At 39.7% G+C, this 19,826-nt stretch overlaps 1 protein-coding gene across 3 annotated transcripts in view; it reads left to right on the plus strand.

Annotated features, from left to right (window-relative positions):
- Positions 1-19,826, plus strand: part of NF1 (neurofibromin 1) — a 151,261-nt gene that overhangs the window by 22,116 nt on the left and 109,319 nt on the right. For all 3 annotated transcript variants that reach the window (XM_075264846.1, XM_075264847.1, XM_075264848.1), the window contains exons 7-12: positions 1,538-1,613; positions 2,457-2,614; positions 2,875-3,048; positions 5,384-5,512; positions 9,025-9,099; positions 12,665-12,787. In XM_075264846.1, the coding sequence (XP_075120947.1) occupies positions 1,538-1,613; positions 2,457-2,614; positions 2,875-3,048; positions 5,384-5,512; positions 9,025-9,099; positions 12,665-12,787 (735 nt within the window). The remainder of the gene's footprint in view (positions 1-1,537; positions 1,614-2,456; positions 2,615-2,874; positions 3,049-5,383; positions 5,513-9,024; positions 9,100-12,664; positions 12,788-19,826) is intronic.

Raw genomic sequence — 19,826 nt, forward strand, 5'->3', positions numbered from 1 at the left:
TCAGCAGAGGGTGTGACACACAGGCCCTGGCCGATCACACAAACAATGCAGGCTCTTCAGTACTAACCAAGGACAAAACCATACATTTGTACGGCAGCTGGGATTGAGCTGCTATCAGGCCATATAACCATTGAATGTATTTTCTCCTATCATGGTCTATGAAACAGAAGTGATGTAAAGCTTCTTCAAACAGGTGATCCTTCAGGGTCCCATATGTCCCAATAAAACAATCCTTTAATTTAAATGTTCTTAATTTTTAAAAGAAAAAAAGTCACAAAGCTAGCACAGTGAGAAGGCGATAAATGATGCAGTCTTCCTCATCCTACTACCCAACTATCTACTATAGTGAAAAAATTGCTGGCCATAGCTTACGATGGGAGAATAAAGTATGCATAGAATATATAAGACTTTGTGGTGGGTCTAACAGATTTTTAGAATTGTAATGAAAATCAGATTCTTGCTTTGAGAGTGATTTAGGCTAAGGCTTTTTTTGTTGAACATGTTATTGACTTTGGCTAAAAAAACTGCAACAATGGCTACAAGAGGAATGGGAAATATCTACTCAGTTCACTCCTGGCTTTGGCTCAAAAAAAAAAAAAGCATCAAAATCTATGGCAAAAAAAGCTGTTTCCTCAATGTGGGACCTCAGGCTAAGGCCCCACTTGCCGTATCCGCAGCACTAAAGCGCTGCGGGAAAAACCGCTGCGTGAACGCATTTTGGTTCTTTCCGTAGCGCTTTGAAGAGAAAGTTCAGAGTTTTCCTCCACGGACTTTCTCTTCCCATTATATCTACAGGAAAGCCGCCGGCGTTTCTGTAGATATAATTGACATGCTGCGATTTGCAAAGCCGCAACGGTTTTGCAAATCGCAGCGTGTCCGCACTGCATTTTTTTTCCGCAAAGTGGGCATGGGATTCTCATGAATCCCATCCACTTTGCCTGCACTGTACAACGCCACGAATTTTCCTGCAGCGGCTCCGCTGCGGGCAATTCGCGGCATGTACGTCCCGTGGGGCCCCGGCATTAAGGAGTTTTCAGAGACTTATTAATTTGATGATCTGTCCTTTGCATAAGTCATCAGCTGAATGTCAGCTCGGGGTTCTGTTACCCAGAAAAAGGAACACATTGAAGTCAATGAGAGGCTTTTTTTTTTTTTCAGCGCTGAAATTCCACCAAATTCTTCACTATTTTCCTCCGTGTGAATGGACCCTAAAGAGGGTCATTCAGTTAGTTCTCCAGTCTTAGTTTCAACATGCCCTCCCCAAGAATAAATCATACTTAGCCAGTCTAAGCGTACATGTGCATGGAATGGTCATGATTAATGACTTTGTCTACTGTACGTTTTTACTAAGATGTATGGTTTGCTTCATTGTTGTTGGTAAAAGTAGAATGTTTAAGGGTTTTTTTTTTTTTATACATAATGAATTATGTATTTATTATATATAATAAATTATGTATTTTTAGTATAACACAATGCTTACATATTGGTGTAACTTTTTAATAAAAATAGTTATATCAGGTTTTCATTTGGTTTGCAGGCATTTTGGAATTGGGTAGAGAATTATCCTGACGAGTTTACCAAATTGTACCAGAGACCTCAGACTGACATGGCTGGTAAGGCTTCTTAGAAGAAGGAATTCACACATTTGTTACTTGAAACATCTAACTCTACTTCTTTCAATTGTCAGCAGTTCATTTGCACTATTTTATCCCATAGTCATAGTAAATCTGTTGAAATAGATTTGGGGGTGAAATAGATTAGGGGTTGGGCTGAATCTGAAATTTTGGGGGTTTATTTCCCAGAGGAAGTGAATAAACATAATGAACAGTGTTACTCATCTCCCCTCTTCTCCAACGCTGCTCCCTATGATCTTCCAGCCTCTAGAGATTACATCAGCCACAGCCGTTGTTTGGGTCACGTAAGGCCTTCAGCGGTCTCTGGCATCATCTCTAGAGGCTGGAAGAGCACAGGCAGCAGAAGAGACCCTAGAATATAATTTTATACCATTAGGGGCAGGGGTAATGCATCTCACCTTGGCGTGTACCCCTGGTGATAGTTCTACGCCTTGAGATCCACTGCTCTAGTTAGTGGAAGAGAGCAGACAAAGGGACATTCTGAGCTTTCTGATGCTGTCCAATCTGAGGTTGGCAGTGTAACTCTCCATTATTTGCTTCCCTCCCGAGAACACCACCTCGACAGAACAGAGCCTAACTGTAACATTGAGGCTATAGAAATAATTTCAACTGCATTGGGATCAGATGAGTAGTTCCCATTAAAGGATTTAAAAAAAAAAAAAATGGAGCTTGTGAAGGCGGTGAAAAGATTCTTTGTTTTTAAATACTTTCATTAACTTCATCTACAGGTAGTTTTAGGAGTACAACCTACCTACTCTTATCTTTCTGAAATTTCCTCACTGTGGAACTATTAATGGATTATCTTATCTTTCCCTTTTCCAGACTGTGCAGAGAAGTTGTTTGACCTAGTGGACAGCTTTGCAGAAAGCAACAAGCGAAAAGTAGCTGTTTGGCCCCTACAGATAATTTTGCTAGTTCTGTGTCCTGAAATTATCCAAGACATTTCTAAAGAAGTTGTAGAAGAAAACAAAATGAACAAGGTGAGGGTACATTCTTATCCCTGTGTTTTATAATGCAAGATTAAAAATAAAATGCACATTTTCTGCCCGTCTATGCACACATAAGATTTTACACTCTTTATTAAAATATAAAATTCAGCTTCAAATATGACTGTGAAAATAATTTGGAAGGTCCAATAGTTAAAATGAATTTGCTGTTACTTAGAAGAGCTAAGTGTGAATTGGTATGGGATGTCCACATAGCTAGTTGACTTAACCCTTTGAAAACTGTATATTTTCAGAAATTGTTTCTCGAAAACCTCAGGAAAGCTTTAACTGGGCATGGTGTAGGGAAACCACTGACTGAAAGTGCTGCAATTGCCTGTGTCAAGTTGTGCAAGGCTTCAACATACGTCAATTGGGAGGATAATTCAGTCATATTTCATCTTGTCCAGTCTTTAGTCATTGACTTGAAGGTAGGTGTGACAGTACAGACATATTCACAAATATGAGGGCTTTCAGGTTATGGTGTCATTTCACTGGACAAAACTTCTACTTGAATAGTTTCTCTCATTCTTTACATTTTTATTTAACTGAGCACTAAAAATACTGTAAGGCTTGATTTGTATGGCAGTGATACATCCCTGTCATAGGCACCATAATACTGTTGAAAATACTGTTAATGCTGCTATTCCTATGGCCTGTACTACATCTTAATCCATGTTCAGGACAGGATTGTGGCAGTATTACAAAGGTATGACAGCCATGTGAATCCAGCCAATGAGGCTGTGTGTGTGTAAGCCTCAGAGAACCATATGAGACTGTTTGTGTATACAGTGGCATACCTCCGAGGTGCACATTGGGAAATTCTTCCAATGTATATTGCTGTTGTACGCTGCAAACAATGTGCGAAAACATCCTAAGCTTGTTAAAATTTGGTTTGCAATGGTAAGACTTATGTTGTCTATATGTGTACGTTTATTTGGTTAAAGGGACCTATAAGGAACAGTTGCCTACTTGTAGATTTGTCAAGCTTTCTTTTCTTGACTTTCTTTGCCAAGTGTTATTTCATCAATGCAAATTCCATAGATGAGATGGATGCACAAGAAAAAGAGAGAGCTGTTTTTGTGTTCTTGGATGCTTTGCAACTTCATTATATGACCTTTTTATGTATATATTATTTATTTTTTAAAACAATTGAAGTCAGTGTCAGGAGGGGAATTTGCCGCTGATTATGGGGCAGAGCCCACTCCAATTGGAATAATATAATATTATATAAAATATTACTTCTAATTACATGTCAATAAAACCACATGATTAAGTGTAGTAAGAGAATAAAACGATAAAAGGCTTCAACAGGTAGTAATATCCAAAGAACCAAAACAATTGAGACACGGTGGTCTCGAAATAATGATACCAAGTCACTCACCAATTATAGATGCCACGTGTACCTGGCCTAATGGTGTATGGTTCAATAGGACAGAGACAGTAAAAGATATTCAGATAATAGGACAGAAATGTTATATCCATACAGAGCATCTCAAAGTAGGATGTTGTGCATTATTAATGTGCCCTAAAACCAGCTCTAAACATGCCTTGAATCTGTCCCTTATATATATATAGAAACGACACTACTCACAGTGCCTGATAGATAATGCCAGTCACAAGGATATACAAAAGGATGCCAACCTTAGTTAGCAACCAGTTGCCAACTCAATTGGTTGCTGACTAAGGTTGGCATCCTTTTGTATATCCTTGTTTCTGGCATTATCTATCAGGCACTGTGAGTAGTGGCATCTATAATTGGTGAGTGACTTGGTCTCATTATTTCGAGACCACTGTGTCTCAATTGTTTTGTTTTTTTTGGATATTACTACCTGTTGAAGCCTTTTGTCATTTTATTCTCTTATTACACTTATTCATATGGTTTTATTGGCATGTAATTAAAACTTAACTTTTATATAATATTCCAATTGGATTTGAATACATTTATGGTAAATAATTGGAGACTTTAGTTATTTTTGAAATTATTGGCAGAACCTACTGCAAAATTAGCAGCAGATTCTGCTGTTTGAACAGGGGCTAGTTCACACGAGGCAAGAAGGTGCGGATTTTGGTGCAGAATCCACCTCAAAATCCGCCCTCTCTATAGAGGTCTGTGTAGACCGCTAGCAATCTTTTTTCCGCTAGCGGCTTGTTCCCGCTCACGGAAAAAAGAAGCGAGCTGCTCTATTTTGAGCTGGACGGCGCGTCCGTGTCAAGACAATCCCTCTGGACTAGGCCCATTCATTTTGGCCTACTCCAGAGCGGGAAGCCGTGACAGGCACATTTTGGTCCCAATTCTGACGTGGCTTCCCACGTCAAAATCAGGACCAAAATACGCGGTTACTAGCCCGTGTGAACTAGGTCTTAGGCTGAGGCCCCACATTGCGAAAACGCAGCTTTTTTTGTTGCAGATTTTTTTAAGCCAAAGACAGGAGTGGATTGAGCAGAAGGGAGACGTATAAGAGCTTCCTATATATTTTCCATCCCTTTTGTAGCCTTTCTTAGGTTTGGATCAAAAAACTGCAACAAAAGAAGCTGCATTTCTGCAATGTGGGGCCTTAGGTTAACGTATATTTCAGTAAACATTTTCTTGCAAAGTTGTGTAAACATTGTTTTGTTTTGCTTTTTTTAATAAATATTTTCTATACATAATGTTGTTTAAGCACGTCTGATTTGTTTCCAGTCCATCTAGTCATTTTCTGTCATTACATTACCAATTTATGATTCTCCTGAATACTTGGCTAACTTGAACTTTTGTCTTATTAGAATTTGCTGTTTAATCCCAGCAAACCCTTCTCTAGAGGTGCAGGAAACCAGAATGCGGATGTAGATCTTATGATTGACTGCCTTGTTTCTTGCTTTAGGATCAACCCTCACAACAACCAGCATTTCAAAGTATGTTTGCTGTGGAGTTTTATTTGCTTTTTATTTCTACATAACATTAAAGAGCCTCTTATTTTAGTGAAAAGGTCATTCCACAGCTCTATTGCAGTGGCCGTCTTTACAATCTGTGCTTTAATCCTTTTGTTAACGTTGCGACCTCTTTGTGTTGATGTTGTACCACTACTGACATGATTATTATTTATAAAGTAATACTTCTACAGTATGTAAATGGTTTTTCCCAAACACAACATTTATGGCCTATCCTTAGGGTAGGTCCATCTATATCAGATTGGTGGGGATCCAACTTTTTGCAAGTCCGTGATTCAGCTGTTTGAAGGGGCCTCAGCATTTTCATTCTTCAAATTTTACATTGGTCCATACATGAGAACACTATACACTTAATAGCAGTGTTTTTCTCTTTAAAATTCTTCCACCCATTCAAGTGATATTCCCCATGGAAGGTTATATGTAAACTAGCTCTGACTCCAAGTAGGTGGGAAACGTTCTGTTTTTCTATGAGAAAATAAGGTTCCTGCTCACAAGGAGAATATATAATATTCCAGAAGCCATATCTTTTGAATGGGTGGATGGCTTTGTAAAAGAAAAACAACTCATTAAATTGATGTATGTTATTTAGCAGTTAATGTTTTTCCTTATTAGCTATTTATGGCAGGTCTATATTATCCCGTTGTTCAAGCCCTAGTAGATGTCTCTAGTGGAAGACCCATGTATGCACATGTGTGTGGCTTTGTGTTAGTCTTTAAAGGGAATCTGTCAGGGCGATTTGAGACCCTAAATCACTCATAGGTCCTTATGGATCAGGGATTTAGTGTCCCAGATTGCCCTGTTATAAAGCCATTCGAACACGCAATAAAAACTAAAATGTTTTATCTGTACCCTGCTGCTGTGCTCCTTGTGCCCACACAGTTCTTCTCTGCACCCAGAGGAGCACACCTCAGCTTCATTGTGCATGCCCTGTGCCTCTGGCATTTACTTTGTAAATCAGGTGTGTACGTCCTTGGCTTTGTGGAAGAACTGCGCAGGTGGGGGAAGTACCAGAGATTAATCTGATCCTTTAGGGTCCATTCACACGGAGCTTTTTGGCGAGGATTTTGGTGCTGAATCAGTGTCAGAATCCACGTGGAAAAACACCTCCCTATAGAGTTCTATGGGTTCCGCTAGATTTTATTTTCCCCGCTAGCAGAAAAAAAAAAAAAAAAAAAAAGCTTCCTTCAGGCAGGTTCCGCCTGCAAAAACCAACGCAGTCAATGGGAGGTGGAAAATCCACGGTGCGGAATTGGCAAAAACCGTGTGGAAAAACATCTAGCAGTTTCTTCAAGGTCCATACACTGTGCTGGAGGAAAAAAACATTTCCTAATTCCTGAAGCAGATTTTTTCCTCACCAAAAAACTGTGTGAATGGACCCTTAGACTATTCTCTAAGTAAGTATAAAGATTTTATTTTATCTTTTAAATTTTTATAAATGCAGGCACATATGGATTTAAAACGGAGTGACTTGCAAATTGTTTTTGGCCTGAAACTAAAATCATAGAGGTTGTTCAGGACTTTTTGGATGGCTATAACGCATTGATGTCTGACGTCTGTAACCTCTGATCCACTCCCCCTTCCACACAGTCAGTGATAGGGCCTTAGGATTCTTTAAAGGGATTGTCCTCTTCCAGACCAATATTGAAAGTCAAATCTAATTGTCTAATAAAAAGTACAATTTTCCACTATACTTTAGCAATTCCTCACATAATAACCTTGAACAAGTCACTTGGCGTGTGCTAGGGTGGCAGCGTTGAAATGTGCAGCTATGTGGGCAAGGTGTTATTGTTTATGCTTGCTTGTTCTACGGATGAACTGTGTGTGTGTGTGTATGTATGTATGTATGTATGTATGTATAGCCATATAATGAAATTAGTTTGTCACTAGCCAGAAGTTGGCATTCTCAGGGGGTTGTGTGTGATCTCAGCGGCGACACTTAATTGGAAATGTTAGTAACTACAATGTACCAGGAGATCCAAGAAACTTGTCAAGGAAGGATATCTAAGAGGTTGCATTGTATAGAAAAAAAATGTTGTTTCCAGAGCTAAGCTTCCCATCCTATTAGTACATGTATGTATTAGTGCATGTATATACTCTCTTTACTGATCATTGATTACTTTAGTCTGACTTCATCGAACTTCAAGTAATCTTTGATATATTACATTGCCTGGGCCAAGCAGCCAGTGAGAAACGTAGACCTACAAATGTTATTTATTAAAGGGGTTAACCAGGATAAAAGTATTGGTGACCTATCCCGAAGATAGGTCATGAATATCAAATCTGTGGGAGTCTGACACCTGGCACACCTTCTGATCAACTGTTCTCATCAGATGATACACAGAATGTAGCAGGTAGCATATAGCTCTGTTCTGTGTGATAGCAGACCTAAGTTACTGCAGCGTCCAGTCCCATTCAAATGAATGACAAATGGATCTGTATTACCCTGCACACTGAACAGAGTTGTTTGCTTCCTGCTCTATTCTCTGTGTGTCAGCTGCTGAGAAGAGTAGATTAGTCAGGTTGTCTGGGGTCCAACCCCCATCTGGTATTGATAACCTATCCCTAAAATAGTTAATCAATTTTTTCGCCTGGAAGACACATTTAACATACACTTTTTTTTGTTCATTAAAGGGGCTGTGTATAGAGATGAGCGAGTACTGTTCGGATCAGCCGATCCGAACAGCACGCTCCATAGAAATGAATGGATGCACCTGATACTTCCGCGTTGACGGCGGCCGGCCGCTTAACCCCCCACGTGCCGGCTACGTCCATTCATTTCTATGCGAGCGTGCTGTTCGGATCGGCTGATCCGAACAGTACTCGCTCATCTCTAGTTGTGTACAACATCTAAAACATGGCTTCTTTCTTCTTCTCAGAAAGTGACTTCATGTCCACTGGTCATACGGCTATTCTGCAACTCAGTCATTGTAATGGTATGGAGCTGTGACATTGCCATGTGACGAACAGACATGGTGTCACTTCCTGAGAAGAAAAAAGCAACCATGTCTTCAAGTCCAGCGGTGTTTACAGGTGCAAAATCCAAGGAGCTAAAACCGCCTGTTATTTCTTCAGTCCTCCACAGCTATCAAGTTGAGAACTGTGGATAAATTCTGACATGTTGTGGATTTTGAACCAACTGTGCAAGTCACTTGGCAATACTGTTTTATTTGACATAAAACGTGGATGCAATTTGTTTAAATTCCATCCACCATGTTGCAAATGTAAATCGACGTATGATGGCAGCTGATCCCCAGCAATTTTGCCAGGCTTTCCCCAACGTAAAGTATATTGTTATTGCAAAATACTATCCATTAAAAATTAATCAAATAACATTCCTTTCTATAAAGCAAAGTTACAGTTTTAATTATTATTTTTTTTTTTTTAAAGAAACTTTAAGGTTTAATTATGTGTTACTTGTTAATGACATTTTAATATTTTTGTTGCTATTTTAGTTATGTATTTCACTTTCGTTACAGATCTGTTTAGCACAGTCTTCACCGTCAACATTTCATTATGTGCTGGTTAATTCTTTGCACAGAATTATCACAAATGTAAGTATCTACCTTTTTTGAAGTCTAAAGGAAATGTTTATGACAAAAATACAGCAAATTATGCCAGAGTTTTTAAGTGTAATTCAGGGCCACAGTAAGCCCTCGTTCACATCTGCGTTTGGATTCCGTCCGGGGGAGACAGTCATTCAGCATCAGACACTGGTACATTTTCAGAGTGCCTATATGCATTTTGCCTGTTGGTAAATGTGGGCCTTTGTTTTTCTTTCTCACCATTTTTACAATATTTAGCAGATGTTTTTAGTTTTCTGTGGAAGTTCACTAGGGTTTTAGAAGAATGGCATCTAGTATCTCTGCGAAAGACTATTATAAGGGCTAGTTCACACAAGGCAAGAGGGGGCAGATTTTGGCGCGGCATCCGCCTTAAAATCTTCCCCCTCGCAATAGAGGTCTGTGTAGACCGCTAACGTTCTTTTTTTCTGCTAGCGGTTTGTTCCCGCTAGCAGAAAAAAGAAGCAAGCTGCCATTCCTTCATGCAGATTCCGCAGCTGATTCAGCTGCAGCATCCACCTCACGACAGCACCCTCCGTATTAGGCCCATTCATTTGGGCCTAATCCGGAGCGGAAAGCCGCGACGGAATGTGCACACGCGGAGTCTCCATGTGAACTAGCCCATAAATGTCAGTTTGCCTTCTGTCAGTATTGGCCTTTATTTAAAGGGGTTTTCTGCACTGAAAAGATTGATGATCTGTTCTCAGAATCTGATATACAGAGATTGGAACATGAACCAGACAGCCCTGTTCTCTGTTTGGTGGTGGAACTGAGCCTCTACTACTTGGGTCCCATTCACATGGGTGGGAGCTAATAGTAATATTTGGATTACTGAAAATAGAGCAAGTTTTCAATTGGAATCATTAAAAAGTATGTGCTATTCCTATCTGAGAATAATCCTAAAGTTGGCGATAAACATTATATATATTTTGGCCGAACATGCTGAACTCAATGGGTTCCCCCAACACTCCAATGGCAGATGTCGGGGAAATAATAATGATGCGTTTAGATTTGAGTTGCCTGATTCTTTTGTTCTCAAGTAGATAAGGGAGAGTCTTGCAGCTGCTTTCTTCCCTTTCATGTGCAGAGCACATGCACCACTGAGCCAAGTCTGCCGGTGTAGGTATTTTGGTTGAAGTGGTTGTTGAGCATTTGGCTGATGGATATCTAAAGTTTTACTGGAGCTCCTTCTCAGGTTTCTCCTGAGTTTCTCCCTACTCTCTGCTGTTGTGCAAAGGCTGTCACGGGTACTACAGGCCCTTAACTGTCATAAGCGGGGGTCCTGTTTGGAATGTTATGGCAGATTGTAGCAATCTGTAATAACATCTATGATTTCAGTGTTTTAAGGATTTGGTTTTCTGTTTCTTGTGGAATTTTGTGGAACTTTTTAATTTGCAAGTAAAGTCACTTATGTATTTACACAAGTAATATGCAGGGTTGGGTTTGGATGATTAAGTCTTTCAGTGGGTGCTTAGAGGGACTAGATGCTGCTTCGTATTGCAGTTGCCCAGGCAACCATACAACACCCCAAGGAGTCTTTAGCAAGGTCAGTGTGCAATAGTGGGTCTTCTCACACCCAATGTAAGATTAGATGGGAGAGTAAAGTTACAGTAACACTTTAACCCCTTCCCGCCGATGGCACTTTTTTGACTTCCTGACCAAGCTCGATTTTTCAAAACTGACATGTCACTTTATGTGGCAATAACTTTGGAACGCTTTAACTTACCAAAGTGATTTTGAGATTTTTTTTTCGTAACGCATTATACTTCGTTAGTGGTAAATTTTGGTTGATATGTTTTGTTTAATTATGAAAAAATAGGAAATTTCGTGGAAATTCTGAAAAATATGCATTTTATAAAGTTTGAAATGATGTGCATTACATACAGATAGACTGCCAAAATTATATCATAAATCTCATGTCCCAGATCTCTGCTTCATGTCGGCATCAAACTTTAGTCACCCTTTTATTTTTTACGGACATTATAAGTTTTACAAGTGAAACAACAATATTCAAAATTTTCAAGAAATTTCCAAAACCCATTTTTAAGGGACTAATCCAGTTATGAAGGGGTATTGAAAGACCCTTGTATTAAACCCCCCCATAAATTACCCCATGTTCAAAACGGCACCCCTTAAATCAGCCGAAACAACATATACCTAGTATTTCACCCGTATAAGTGCTTACCAGGAATTAAGACAAAATGGAGGTGAAATTTTCAAATTTGATTTTATTTTACTAATATTTTCATTTAGCCCTAGAATTTGCAGATTCACAAGGGCTTAAAAGAGAAAACGCATCCCACAATTTATCCAAGTTCTCAGGACTACCATAGTACCCCACTTGTGGGTGTAAACTAATATATGGACGCACAGCAAGACGCAGAAGAGAAGGTGCGCCAAGGAGCTTTTAGAGGGAAGACCTGACTGTGATCAGTTTCAGGAACCATGTCGCATTTACAAAGCCCTTGAGTTGTCAAAACAGTGGAAACCTCTAGAAAGTGACCCCATTTTGAAAACCGCACCCCTCAAAGAATTTATCAAGTGATGTAGTGAGCAGGCCCCGGGCTGCCCACTACCAACACAATGGTTTCGGGGGGTGCCGATCGGCACTATTACATACCGAAACCCCTGAGATGTCAGCGGTCATGTTTGACCGCTGGCATCTCAGGGGTTAACACCCGCGATCGGACCCGGTTCCGACCGTGGGTGTTACAGGGCATTGTCAGCCGTAACATACATAATGCATGGTGCGCACACAGGTTTGCGGGAAGTCCTTCCCGGCAGCGCCGTACTATTACGGCGGATGTCGGGAAGGGGTTAAAGAATCTAAATTTAGGTTGACTGCCTACAGTAGGCAATGCTTATAGCCCATATAGTGTTCTTTTTTATTTATTTATTTTTTTTACTTTTTATGTATATTTAATGCCCTTTACAATATTTTTTTTTTCATTTTTGGATGTTTAACACCTTCATGGTATAAAAAAAAATAATCTGATTAATAGATGATCATTGTCATGGATTGAATATATAAAAAATGGCGATCTGCAGTGCTAGATAAGTATCGGAATTCAGTCTCCAGCAGTTTCCATAGTTGCATTAATGATCTCACTGGAAGGAAGCTTTTAGAGTAATAGGACACGACAGGAAGTAATCTTACCAGCTGCACAGAAGGTCTTGCAGGCAGAATGCTCACACCATTGTATTCAATAGCACTGACTCAGCAGCCTGTTAACTGTCATCAATGACACAAATTCTCTGGTGCCCGGCAGCTGATACCATAGTCTACACCAACACATGGACAGCCTTAACGTTTTCAAGGCTGCAATAAATGAGAATGTTAGTAAATTTAGAATATAAACCTACAAAGTGACCTGCTCCCAGTGTTATACACTTGTATGTAAAAACAAATGAAAATGAATGGGGTTTAGTAGAGTTAGATCCACTAACGCAATCAAATGAGAGGCACTGTCCTTTATTTTTGTGATTGTCTTAGATTTTTTGCATTTAAAAGAAATTTAACCAACTTATTATATTGTATTTCCTTTTATTCTTGAAGTCTGCACTGGATTGGTGGCCCAAGATCGATGCTGTTTATTGCTACTCAGGAGAACTCCGCAGCATGTTTGCTGAAACTCTCAAAATTGTCATGCAGTTACATACAGCAATCCGTCTGACGCCGGTAACGTTTGTAATTTAAGTGTGTGGGTTTTATTCTGTGTTTGGAACCTTCATTTCCATATTCTTTGTGTCCATCTCATTCCTCCTTAGCTCATATGTTATCATTAAGTGCACAATTTATTTTATAGCAACAGCTACCCCTTTCATGCTTTTAAGGTTTTTATTTTATTACGTTTCCGTTTAATGGTTTAGGTTTGTAAAATGTTGGCCTTGTGTGTTTTGTGCCAGTTTTATATATTTATTTACATCATAAAGAATGTTTCCTTGCGAAAACATTAGTACAGTGATCCAGAATTATTTCATTACTGGTGTTTGTGGATACTAATAAATCCTGGAGGTAACTAAAGAGAACTTTTCGTGTACTCAAGATTTTGCTGGTATCTATCCCAGTACCAGAGATATTGGTGCTGTTAGTTTCACAGCACTGTCAGTGGGACCAGCCTCTGAGCTTGTCGCACTCAGTGCACTGTCAGCTTTTCAATGGCATATCACACTCCTGATCTTGGAGGACATGAAGGGTTCTCTTTTACTCCGGCCTTATAATGTGGATTTACTGGGGCAGATTCATGAAAACTCTGTTACTTTAAACAGCCAATCACAGCACAGCTTTCATTTTTCAAAAGATTATAATATATATATATTTATATATATATATATATATATATATATATATAATTCTGCTGTGATTGGTAGCTATGGTTATCTAAGTCAGTTCTACTTTAAGACCATTTTCATAAATCTGCCCAATTGGTCTTTTCAATGATCTTTTTAGGCATTAGCATTTAAAGGGGCCTTGTCTGCATTCACTTCACTTAAAGAAGCACTCCAGGATTTTTGGGGTATATAATGGTAACTTTGGGCTTGCAGTGTAACTTGTTTTATCCCACCTTAGTTGCATCAATACATTTTGTGCTCAGCCATGGGTAACTGGGTCATTTAGTACCCAGCTTCATTACTAGTCTAGAGGTGACTCTCCTTTTGAGATCTATCAAGGCTCCTGTGTGGCCAACCAACTACATCATCAGCTGTGAAATTTGGCTGCTCTCATATTCCCCTCCTCCTTGCCAGGTTCTTCCTCCTTTGTTTTTCCCCCTACACATAAAGTGCTGCTGCAAATAGTTTCTGCCCTGCCTAAGGAGGCATTGATGAAATACAATACTATGGTAAAGTTACCTGCAGAGTATTAAAACCTCTCTGATTCTTACTGCCTGCCTATACCAACTTTTTGTGATTTATGCATAATCTCCTGTATATAATATGAAATGCAACTTCATATCTATCACAAACAGGAACAATATCTATCACAAGCAGGAGTCAGAGGACACTCTATGGTGACACTAGAGCACCTGTTCCTATCACTTGCTGCTCTGAAATAAGGCTTAAAACCGAGCAGGTGCAGTGTGAAGAGACCCTACTACTCTGTCTTTGAAGAGACAGAGGCATAATGTAAAATGCACATTAGAGGCTCCATATGAGGAGGAAATTAGGAGCCAAGGTGGCAGACAATCCACATATGGCACGTTGGATAAAACTGGTATACACAAGAGCCTTTACTGTACTTTTCAGTAATAGCCTACCCCGCATTAAATAAGTGGAAAAAATTCTGGAGTGCTTTTTGATATGGCACTTGACCTGATCTTGATGGTGGTTTATTTTGTTTGATTTTTTTGTTTTTGTTTTTAGATGTAGGCCACACACAGGGGTTTGACCTTATAGTTTTCCCCCCTAATTTTTATTGATTACCAATCTTCAGGATAAGTCATCAGTAAGATAATCATGGGTTAGACATCCTGGACCCACCCCTTGCCCTCTGATCAGCTGTTTTAAGGGGCTGAAACGCTCATACAAGTTCTGTGACTTCCTTACTATTTAAATTGTGGCCATGCCATGTACTTACAGCTTCATCTCATTGACTTCTATGGAACACAGTTGTAATATTACATGACCACTATGGCTACTATAATAATGACTTTAAAAATCAGAAGGTACATGAACAAGACAGCCTTTGTCACATTATAATGTGACAAAGAATTAACATGTCAAATAATAGGAGTGAGGGACCTGTTCTTGCTAGAGCTTACAATCTATGAGGAAATAGGGAGACACAAGAGGTAAGAGGGCTTGTTTGATACAATGGTCCAGCCGCCATCTTTTAATAAATCAGATCATATAACTGAAGCTGAATTAGTAGTCACCAGCCAGTACCTGTCTACAGATACCAAGTGCATGGAGTGCAGAGTAACTTCTAGACTGAGGGGTCAGGTTTTGAGAAATAAGTAGAAATAGTAAAATAGGATGAGAAATGTTAGCTTAGTGTGCGGAGGTGTAGAACAATGTGATCAGGTCATGTGATAAGCCTTTATGGCACTACTAAGTGTGATTTAAACAGTGAAGAAGTCAAAGTTCACATATGTTGGCTACAGATCCTTCAAACAACTGATCAGTTGGGGTCTTGCATGTTAGGCCCCCAGAGGTCTCATACTGATAACCTATCATGAAGATAGGTCATAAATAAAAATGAGTTGGAAAACCCCTTTAACTACTGAATGGCAACTGCAGTCCAAGAGTTTGCAGTTTAATCTCTTTATATTGCTTTAGACTGCAGCTGTAGCTAATAGTTAAAATTGGGCAATGTAGCCATACACATTAGATAAAAATCTTTGATGCAGAGGATTGATATGAGCAATCCAACCATCAACGTAAACAACTGCCTAAGGGCGGGTTCACATCTTCACCCGGCTTTGTGGGTTTCCGTTTTCTGGTGACAAGAGACGGAAACCTGGCAGTCAGTGTCCGCCCGTGAGGGTCTTCTGGTCTCCGCTGCGAAACTGTTTTTTTTTTTTTTTTTGACCGGATACAAAGTTCTGCATGTCCGACTTTTTGTCCGGTTAACCCCCCACCCCCCCAAAAAAAAACAAAACAAAAAACAAAAACAAAAAAAAAAAAAAAAAATTGATTCGCAGTGGAGAGGCAGAAGACTCTCAAGGGTGAACACTTTGCAAACCCATTCGAATGAATGGGTTTGAAAACTGACTGCCGGTTTCCGTCTCCTGTTCAGTTTCTTGGGCAGAAGATGAAAACCTGAAAGCGGAGACCAAGCGCAGGTGTGAACCCGCCCTAATCAGGAGGGGCATGTTAATAAAACATTGATCTGAGTCTGCGTAAATTGGCTAATGATCTGCCAACTTTAGTTGTCAATTTTATTTTCTTTTTCTTCTGTTGCAAGAGTAAACAAATATGGCTTAAGAAAGCGTGAATAAGATAACTTGAGTGAATGCAAACACCAGACTACTTCTCTACATTTTATGGTTAATGGCCATTGTTCTCATCCGTTGACTTTTGAGAGCAACAGACATTACAGGAAGTCTCTCCTCCTCGCAGCCGTTTTTGAAATTTATATAGTTTTTTTTTTTTTTTTTGCACATATGTAAATGAATCTCAGGGAGCACCACAGCGTCATACCGTTGTGCCCGAGCACCACAGCATTATACGTTTGCTGCCTCCTGGGCAGTTCCTTCATACAGATTAGCTCATCCTCTTCACTGCCTAGGAGCCGCTTTTCTCATCAGCAGGATCCAAATCCCATGCACGCGCTGTACACGCGGCTATGTCAGAATTGGGTCGTGCGTACAGCACATTCTCTGCTGGCCATCCTTATCGTAATCCTGTTCACAGGAGTGAACAGCGCATGTGCCGGATTTGGATCCTGCTGAAGACAGAGGCGACTGCTAGGCAGTGAAGAGAATGAACGAAATCTCCAATGATAGACTTCCTTTAATGTCTGTTGCTCTCAAAAGTCAAAGGATGAGAACAACGGCCATTAACCATAAAATGTAATAAAGTAGTGTGAATCATACCTGTAATCAGATTTTCCTACAGATATAGAAAGTAGCAAGTCTTGAAAAAGATTTAATATGGTTGAGATATAAGATAGTGATGGAGTGGGAGTTGTATGTGGCAACTGTCATTGATTGGTGGTGCTTTGTCTTTTTGCTTGCTTTGTTTTTATTGGCTGCTGTCGGTCACATGATCAGATGCCAACCAGTCACTGTTTTGCATGGCAGTGGGCTTCTGTTGCTGTAAGTATGACCCATTGTAACTACCACAGAAAAGGCTTCTGATTTTCTTGACTTTTCTGTGTATAGTTACCACGATTAGTCACATCATTTCATTTCAGATACAAAAGGCAGCATGTTTTCACCAGTAGTGGTTTAGTGTAATGAGGCAACAGTATATGTCAGTAGTTTTTGTGTCAGTAACTTTTTAAGAGAGCTGCACTGGTTGTTCATGAGCATTTCTTCACTTCATTTTTCAGTTTTATTTAGTCCTTTTTTTGTCTTTTTTTAACTTACTTTTACATTTTATCTTCTGTTTTGTTTCTCCGTATTGGCAGACTCCTTTTTAAATGGACTACAAACAGTATTAGTAGAACATGACTGCTGCTTCTTGAAACAACACGTTTGCTATGGCTTGTGTCTGATATTGCTGATCAGCTCCATTGAAGTGAAATGGGACTGAGCCAACCTACCACACACAACCTATGGAATGATGTGGTGCTGTATCTTGAAGAAAGCAGTTGGAGAGAACACTTTCACATTACCTAATGACGTATTAGATCTGTTTCCCCTTAGCAGTGTTGCTATACACTTTTTTTTTTTTTTTTTTTTTAAGGGGCTCTATCACTGGGAAAAGTCATTTTGAACTAATCACATGCTTGCATAGCCTTTAAAAATGTTATTTTACACCTACCTTTAGTATGTAAATTGCCTCAGTGGTTTCTGAATAACCAGTTATCCAAGAATTGCAGCTAATATGTTGTTATAGACAAATTGATAAATCATGATTAAACATAGTTGATTACCGGTAATGTATGTGTATATGTGGAAAGTCTTCAGACCTTTTAACTTCTTTTTTCACATATTTATATTAAAATTACAAATATATATATCTTCCTCCTCCCCTTATGTACTTAATATCCTATAATAAAATAATTAATTGACATAAATATTTAGATCCTGGATTTGGGAATATTTTTCCATTCTTCTCTGCAGATCCTGGTATACAGCCATTTTCAGTTCTCTCTAGAGATGTTGGATTGGGTTCAAGTCAGTGCTCTGGCAGGGCCTCTTAAGTACATTCATAAAGTGTGCCTCAGGGCTCATTCACATCTGCGCCCCGGACTCCGTTATGCAGGTCTCTGTTTCCTGCACAAAACAGGGCAGGAGACTGAAATTTGGAGACTGAAACTTGCTGGCATCTTTCAAACCCATTCATTTCAATGGGTTTGAAAAGTGTCCGGCCATGAGCAGCGGTGATCGTTTTATCCTCTCCACGGCGAAACTGTTTTTTTTCTTAACCGGACACAGAGTCAGACATGCAGTGCTCTGTCCACAACGAAAAAGAATGCCAGCTACTTTCAAGGATCGATGAATGAAAATCCACGGATTTTCATTCATCGATCCTTGAAAGTAGCTGGCGTTCTTTTTCGTTGTGGATTCAATATCAGCAGGCAGTGGTTCACCTGCGAGCCGAGCTCTTCAGGATACGGTGGAGTTACAACTACTACACAGGGTGAGCTGATATATCTTTTTCTTTGACTTTCATGCAGTACTCTGTGTCCGGTTTAAAAAAACTATTTAGCTGCGGAGAGCATAAAACGCTCACCGGTGCTCACGGCCGGACTCTGCATGACAGGTTTCTGTTTTCTACATGCAGAAGACTGAACCCTGATAACGGAGACCCAAACGCTGGTGTGAACCCAGCGTAAGCCACTCTGGTGTTGTCTCGGCTGTGTACTTGGTGTCATTGTCTTTTTGGAAGATGAACCTTAGGCTCAGTTTGAGGTCTAGAGCACTTTAGGACAAGTTTTCATTAAGAATATATCTATTTTATTCTATCTGTATCTTGTCCTGACCATTTTTCCTGTCCTAGCCCCTGAAAAACAGCCCCACAGCACTGTCTGGTCTTCTTTAGACAGTATCGTTTAGAACAAATTCAATCTACGTTTCATGAGACCAGAGAATCTGGTCTGACAGTCTCTTAGGTGAATAAGCTTCTTCCTGGCCACTCTGCCATAAAGCCCAGATTCTTGCAATGACATTGCCTGATGAAGCCACGCTAAGGTGAAACGCGCGTCGGGGTGTTTTGGTTTCCTCACCGCTAATGTCTCGGAGTTAACCCCTTTATTATTGTCTTGTTCACACTGCTCAACAATGTCTGTAGGTATGTACTATCATTTGACTTAGGTTACCTATTAGTGTATTCCTTTGTAAAGCATTGTTCACACACGTTGTATATATTTATTACAGATTCTTCTTGGGGCTGGTTCCTATTATAAATTTATTAATCTGATAAAGTGACTTTTTGCTATATGGGACATTATCCCCTGAAGTCTGTTACTCAGGCTAATTTCTAGGTGCATTCTTTATTTTGCAAGCAGTGTTTATATCTATATTTAATACGATCTTGTTATTTGGGTTGTTACTTCGGGTACATCACCGGTGAGAGGGTTTCGGTTTTTTGTCTGACTGTTTCAGCCAGACACCACTTGTGCTGCCCTCTAGAATTTCTGTAATGTATGTTTTGTATATGTTTATGTATTATTTCTAAATAAATATTTGTTGTTATATTTTTATAATTTATTATGACCCTTAGTTTTTGTTATGCTATGGCTATTTTGGTTTGGGGGCTATTGATTATCTTTGGATAAAATTTGGTTGGTTGTCATTTCCCAAGTCTGCCTGCTCTCAGGGAAGGGGGGGGGGGGGGGCCTGAGTGCTCCTTATGTCTAACAAGTAACGCAGCTCCTCAGATAGGGGAGGGGGAGGTGAGGGCTCCGGGATTACTGTGCTGTCTATCTTCAGCTTTTCCACTTATCAGCCAGTTTTATTGAATTTGGCTGATGAGGGCTGAGATAAGGAGTCCGTTACCTCTGTAATGCATGCTGACCCAAATCCAGCTCTGCTACATCAGTTTCTACATCAGCTTCATACTGGGGTAATGCATAGCAGATAGCAGAGCAAGTGAAACCCCGCCTACCA

The sequence above is a fragment of the Leptodactylus fuscus genome, chromosome 2, assembly GCF_031893055.1.
Source record: "Leptodactylus fuscus isolate aLepFus1 chromosome 2, aLepFus1.hap2, whole genome shotgun sequence".
In the NCBI taxonomy this organism is placed as follows: Eukaryota; Metazoa; Chordata; class Amphibia; order Anura; family Leptodactylidae; genus Leptodactylus; species Leptodactylus fuscus.